The sequence below is a fragment of the Mus caroli genome, chromosome 1, assembly GCF_900094665.2.
Source record: "Mus caroli chromosome 1, CAROLI_EIJ_v1.1, whole genome shotgun sequence".
In the NCBI taxonomy this organism is placed as follows: Eukaryota; Metazoa; Chordata; class Mammalia; order Rodentia; family Muridae; genus Mus; species Mus caroli.
The window spans coordinates 170,345,814-170,352,739 of record NC_034570.1 but is presented as its reverse complement, the minus strand read 5'-3'; the positions used below and the strand labels follow the sequence as shown (position 1 = coordinate 170,352,739).

The window sequence follows — 6,926 nt, the reverse complement described above, 5'->3', positions numbered from 1 at the left end:
AGGACTGTGGGACTCCATCCTCTCTGTTCTCGTTGGCCAGTATGCCCCACCACAGTCCCCACCACAAGGGGAGATGTCAGGGCCAATGGATCATGGACTGGACCCTCTGAAACCATAGGCCAAAATAACTCTGCTTACAGACTTAGTGCCTCAGGTGTTTTGCTACAGTGATAGAAAACTGACCAACACACCAGTAATGAGGTTAGAATTCTGCAGGCTCCTTATCCATCTCAAAGACTGCTTCCTTGGAAGCTACTACGATCTTGATCTTCAGCCTTTGGGGTGCAGGAGAAGGATGGCAGACACTTCCATGGGCAGGGCCTGACTAGATGAGCTGTTTTCTCCCACTGCCAAACAAATTGACTCATTGTTCAGGTTTTCGGTGGTAATTACAGAGACCCTCACACTTAATCACCACCAGGTCTAATCAAGAGAGTTGGTCTCAAGGATGCTTGAGCATTGATTACAGCTTAATAGATTTATTAGGAGCTAAGTGGGCCAGCAAGTAATTGGCTGAGTGAGGCTGGCTTGTTATAGAAAAGGAACAGAAGCTAAAAGCTGGAGGAAAAAAAAAATGGGTCAGGGTGTGGCAAGGTGAGACTCCAAGGAGAGTGGGAAGAGCACGGGCATGCAGAGTGAAGTGAGCGCGTGGAGCTGTGTGGGCCTTGGGGTAATCAATTACCAGCTAACCAGGGCAACAAGCTGCTTCGTGATCCTCTCGCCATGCCTTCCCTCTGTCACGATGGATGGCGGGTTGTTTTTCTCTTAAACTATAAGTCAAAACATGACCTTCGTGCCAAAGTTGCTTTATGTCAGGCGTTTGATCACAGCAAACAGAAAAGAGAGCAATGTGCGCTCAAACACAGCAGCTCCGTTCTGTCTGCTCGTTCTGTCCAATTAGCATCTGGGAGCTGTCTCTCCCATTCTCTGGGCTGGTAGGTCAAGAAGAGTCCTCATCTCACCTCAGTTCCTGTGGGCATGTGACCTGATCCTCACTAGCTGTCCTCCTCACTTGGCTAAGAGATCTTCCCAGCTGATATAGTCATAATGTTGGTTTTAGGAGGGCTGCTCTGTATTTAAGTCTGGGTGGGTCGTTGGTTGAATGCCTAAGGGAGAGATGCAGAAGGATACTGTGTAACTTTTGGAGAAGTGGCGGTGATACTTATTATGGTTCTGCAGTCTCTACTCTCAGGACGGCTCCTCTCAGCAAGCTCTCGCTTAGAAACTGGCGGGCATATTTTAATGTAAAACGTCCAGGTTATGTGGACAATGGAGGTGGCATGAAGGACTACCCCTGGCCAACCAGCTTTCAAACTCTCTCCCTGATGCCACTGTCCTGAGAATATTTTTAGAAGTGGATCTTGTGGTCCCCACAGTTCCAGCCACCAGCCATTTGAGTTTCCCAGCTACAGATCTGCAGACAACCGAGGGGGGAAAAGCCGCCTCTCTTATGTTCTCACTGTAGAGTATGATCATTCAAAACAACAAAACAAAAACAAACAAACCAAAAACCGGCCATGTCAAGCTGATCAATTCGAGGGTCACTTGTTACATTGTAGGAATAAATAGAACACCTATGACGCCCTATGTCCATTTAAAATGTCAGCGATTCCCAGACAATAAAGTCCCAATTCCTCTGCCCACCCCCAACACTAACCTGTTTCCTGCCCACCTTAGCAGCTCCAGGTCCAGCTTTACTGCAGGTCTGGATTCCCCCTGCTATCACAGGCTCCCGTGTGTTGGCACCCACAAGGCTCTGCCTGGGTGTGACAAAGATAGTCACAGGAAATTGGGGAAATAGAAATCTATTTCCCTTTCTGGGTTCATTTTCCTCAGAGACAAATAATGATAGAGGGAACCCGAAAGAGATCCAGGTATTCTGCGAATTCATAGAATGGAGGTTAGTTTCGGGATCTTTAGATGAAATGTCATTTATGCATATGGGTTTTGGAAAGGGATCACCTGCTCCACATTATCATGGATGATTATGCTTTAATTGCTCCATCTAGAAAACACAGTACTATGTAATGCTTTGTACAGTTAAGGCAGACATTGAATGTGGTTAAGAGTTTGGGATGCTGCCCAACAGAGGATGCTGTGATAAACATTTAAAATAAAACACACCTACAAGAAGTTTCCGTTGGTCATTAAATCTTGACCTGCATCACTTTCTGGAAGGGGCTTTAGTGACTGATAACTCCCCTACAGTTGGCTGCATGGGAAGGTCCTAGTCCCAGAACCTTCGAACTTTCAGCACATCCCAGCCACCATATTTGTCATTGGCTCTGCGGTACTATCATTGTAATGACTACAATCCTGCAGTCTACCTTGTAGACTTAAAATATTTATCTATTTAGAAGTGTAGTCTTGCTCAGGTTGGTCTTGAATTTGATAGGGAGCTTCCTACCTACACCTCTCAAGGATGGGATTGCAGCCATGAAGCACCGTGCCCCGCTAGAGGAGGTCATTTTCATCGGAATAGATGAAGGGTCTTATTGAAAAGACTGAATTAGGCTCTTGGTTTGGACTCTTGCCAAGCCCGTTCGCTTATTCCCACCGGTGCATCGTTAACACCAGGGGGCGCTGTGGGCGCACCGCATCTTCACCATGGCCCAGATGTCCCGCAGCACGCTGGTCAGGGCATAGTTCCCACTACCGGCTCCGTGGCTCCCTCAAGCAAGCATTCCTTTCCATTTTTCGTTTCTATGTGTGTGAACTTATACGTGAGACAGTGTGTGTGTGTGTGTGTGTGTGTGTGTGTGTGGGCGCGTGAAGGGAACATCTCTTGCAGACATGCATGGGTTTATAAAGCTGTAAGCTATATTTCTCGCTTCCAGTCCTATCAGCATCTGTGACTCGTTGCTTTTTCTCCGTGACTCGAAACGCAAAGTGTTTCTAGGTTTCAGGCTCCAAGCGTCCCTAGCCCCCACCTCCCTAGCATTAAATGCACACTCCAGAAGAGAGATTCAACCTTGAGGCTTTTCCAACTGAATCAGCCTAGTGCACGCCCAGCTTTCCAGGACCTTCTCAGTTCACCTGTGCTAGGAGGGTGAGGCGCATCCATCCCTCTGGGTACCTGGACCACCTTGCGCTCTCCTTGCGCTTTCTTCCCTTGCTGGGGTCTCCATTGCTGGTGAACCAAGGGCTTTGCAGAGAGGTGTGGAGGGGGCGGGGAAGGGGCCCGGAGGGGAGGGGCGAGGGAGCGCTGTCACAGAGTGTCACACTGCCCCTCCCGCCCTCCGCCCGGAGTGGGGGCGTGGAGCGCGGGAGGGCGGGCTTCTCCGCCAGCCTCACAGCACCCGGAGCGCACTGGCCTCCTGAGAAGGGCTCATAGCGCGCATCCAGGAGCCCGCAGCCGGCCGCCGTCTGCCCTGGTGCCCGGGGCGGCTGCAGGGTTCCTGGAGAGCGCGTCCAGCCATGGAGCCTTTGCACAAAGACGCCGAGACGGCGGCGGCGGCGGCGGCTGTGGCAGCGGCAGATCCCCGGGGGGCATCGTCGTCCAGCGGAGTGGTCGTGCAGGTTCGCGAGAAGAAGGGGCCCCTGCGCGCCGCCATCCCCTACATGCCCTTCCCGGTGGCTGTCATCTGTCTCTTCCTCAACACTTTCGTGCCGGGATTGGGTAAGAAGTGTGTGTGTGGGCGACCCTTGTGACCCCTTTAACCCCTGCGGTCCCTGCGACCTGGGCTGCCTGATAGAGAGCAGGCAGGGCAGAGGTAGGCACTGGCTGAGACCCGTGGATGTGACCAGCTTCAGGCTGTGCTCCCACGGTTGGTATCTAGCAGGTGGCTGAAGCCTGTGGCGTGGACATCCTAGAGAAGAGGTACCACACTGGGGGTGGTGGTGGTGGTGTCTCCAACCCACAAGCGGGTCGGAGGCCGCCAGGCAGAGAAGAGCCATGAAATTGACAGAGAATCTTGGAGCCCCAAGCAGGGATCCGACGGCTCACTGGCTCCAGGTTAGGCTACTGTCCAGAAGAGTGGAATCTTGGCCCTTCTTCCCTATCAAGCGCGTCTGTGATCCCAGTACTTTGGGAGGAGAGGAGGCCGAACAGGAAGAACTCAGGGCTGTGATGGGGTTGACCAGGCTCCAGGGAGTCTGGGAAGTCGGTTGAGCTGGGGGAAGGGAGACACACAGTTTCAGGAGACACACTGCATCAGGTCACGCTTTCACGCGGTGCAGAGCCTGTGGAGGTGACAGTTCTTTAGCCAGAGTCTCTCTTCCTGGTGTCCGCATTTCTGCCTGACACTTCACAGTACACCGACGGAAAGGGGTGATTTTATTATTCCGTTTGCATGCATGTGTATTTAGACTGCATGTGACCAGAAGTGAGCCGGTAAGAAAGCGAAGAGTGAGCCTCGATAAGTCTGTATTAGGCTCTGGCTGTCTGGACACACCCCAAAGCCATTGCTGTCCCAAAATAGTGCCTAAGGGTGAATAAAGTTAAGGAATGAGAGCTTTCTTGATCGCCTCTCTCCAGCACCCATCTCTGCCTGCATGCCCTTCCCCCACTTCCAACTTGATCTCCTGCCACGGGTGGACCCTGCACACGAGACTGAGGCGCCCTCCTCGGCAGCGTGCAGGGCTGCAGAAGCAGGCATCCTATGCATTCTTCAGAGAGCCTGCCGCTGCCAGCCAGCTAGTTGCCTGCACATGGTTGCAAAGTTCCCAAAAGCAGAGGTCAACTAGAAGTGGCCTTTCCTTTCACTTTGGCCTTTCTCACGGCCTTGCTCCTGGCGGGCCCAGCGGGGACCTCATCTGTGGTGATTTCGAAGGCCACGCCCACTCAAACTGGACCTGTTGGTTTTGCCTGGACTCTTAAGTCCAGGAGGGATGCTGTGCTACGGAGTCCCATCTGAGTAGAAAGTCAGAGCCTTTAATTGGGCTTCTCCCCTGAGTGAGGTCTCTAGCAGCCTGCCTCACCGTCCAAGTCCTCAGGCCAACTCTAAACTACTGCAGGGCGGCAAGCTGCTGTTAATTTCCGTGCCACAAGGCACGCGCGCGTGGTGCATGCTGTTAGAATTCTAAGTGCTGAAATAACAACATCCTGACATAGGCTTTGAGGAAACAAAGAATCAGGTGGGCAGGAGTGCACTGAGGCGCTGCTGGAGACAGAAGTGAGTTTGTGGGAAGCCAGGCCCAGGAGGCAGCCAGGGCCACCGGCTCAGGGTGCACCAGAGTATGTCCTCCATGTGAAACACCAGATACCCCGAGCCCGCTGCCATGATCGCATCTACACTGCTTGCCTCTAAAACTTTATACCCCACAGACCTAGTGTTCTCTCCTTCACAGCTCCATTTGTAGATCAGAATCCTGTGGGATTCTTTACTGATAAAGTACACACACACACACACACACACACACACACACACCTTTCTAAGAAACTTGGATAGAAAGAGATAAACTACCCAAGAAATATGAAATGTGGAAAAGTGCTTTTTCAGCCCAGGCATTTTTCAGTACTCACCTCGGTTGCTACTGCATAGTTTCCTGGGGGTGCGGGCCTTGGCACCTACCCACAAGGAGTGGGAGATCCCAGGCTCTTGGTAGGTTGGGCTTCTGATCTGTAAGTCTGGGATGCTTGGTCCTTTAGGAGACTGTGTTGATGGAATGTGAGCTGTTAAAGCACAAGGCTGATCACAGAAAACATGCAAGAAACGGGTTCATAGTGTCCTGCTCCTTATGACTCTGTCTGTCTTTCTGCCTGTCTTGTCTCTTCTCTCTCTCTCTCTCTCTCTCTCTCTCTCTCTCTCTCTCTCTCTCTCTCTCTCTCTCCCATACTTCTTTTTACTTTTTCAGATAAGGTTTTATCATGTATTTCTAGCTGTCCTGGTACTTGCTAAGGAGCCCAGGCTGGCCACAAACTCAAAGCAGTACTCGTGCCTCAGCCTTCCCTATGCTGGGATTATATACCACCACGCTCTGCTTTGCCCCGTTTGTCTCGTTCCTGGGTGGAGTAGCTGGCACACTGGCGCCTCTGCTTCTGAGTGCTCCTCATCTCTGTACCTGCAGTGGAGTCCTCCACAGACCATACACCTTGAAAGTATTTTTTCCTTGCTACCTCCACTGCCCTGGCTAGGCACTGGTTTGGGTAGTTCCAGCTCCTGGAAGTCCTCTCCTTGGCTCAGGTCTGCATATGCTAATCCTTCTGGCTTGCTCAGAGCTCGAGAGCCATCTGAATATTCAGACTGCTTCTTCTAATCCATCTAGGCATCCACTGGGCCAAAGCAGGCCTCGCCCACCTGTGCCAGGCACTGGGGATGTGCAGATGCATCAAGCAGCCAAGACAGTGCCTGTGTAGGAGAATTAATATAAACGGAATTTGCTCAGTGTTAGGAGGGAAACAGGGACATAGAGTTTTAGCAGTAGATAATTCTTCCTGGGGTGGGGTTGGGTTGTTAGAGGATTCTGTTGAGAGAGGTAGTTGGAAAATTCATTCTGTGGCTCCATACATTCCTCCCCCTCCCTACAGCATCCACTCTTTAGAAACTGCTTAGACCACTGACACAAAGAGCCTTTCTTTCTTCTGGAAATTCCCTTTCTTGCAAGTTCCTTCTTTTTTTTCTTTTCTTTCTCTTCTCTCCTTTTCTTTCTCTTCTTTTCTCTTTTCTTCTCTTTCTTTCTTTTTCTCTTTCTTCCTTTTCCTTTTTTTTCTTTTTTGCAACAAAGAGGGAAACTGAATGGAAACTACCCACCACCCCATGTTGCTAGGTGTCTCAGGACCATCTTTCTGTGAGACCTGCCCCATCCTTTAAACCCTCTAGGCTTCTCTCCATCATGTGGTGTGTCTTAGTCAGGGTTTGTATTCCTGCACAAAGCATCATGACCAAGAAGCAAGTTGGGGAGGAAAGGGTTTATTCAGCTTACACTTTCCACATTGCTGTTGATCACCAAAGGAAGTCAGGACTGGAACTCACGCAGGGCAGGAA

The 6,926-nt window shown here is 51.0% G+C and overlaps 1 protein-coding gene across 3 annotated transcripts in view; it reads left to right on the top strand.

Moving 5' to 3' along the window:
* Window positions 1-3,211: 3,211 nt before the first annotated feature.
* Window positions 3,212-6,926, top strand: part of Stum (stum, mechanosensory transduction mediator homolog) — a 57,831-nt gene continuing 54,116 nt past the window's right edge. For all 3 annotated transcript variants that reach the window (XM_029481012.1, XM_029481010.1, XM_021168779.2), the window contains exon 1: window positions 3,212-3,619. In XM_029481012.1, the coding sequence (XP_029336872.1) occupies window positions 3,418-3,619 (202 nt within the window). In that variant the 5' untranslated portion in view covers window positions 3,212-3,417. The remainder of the gene's footprint in view (window positions 3,620-6,926) is intronic.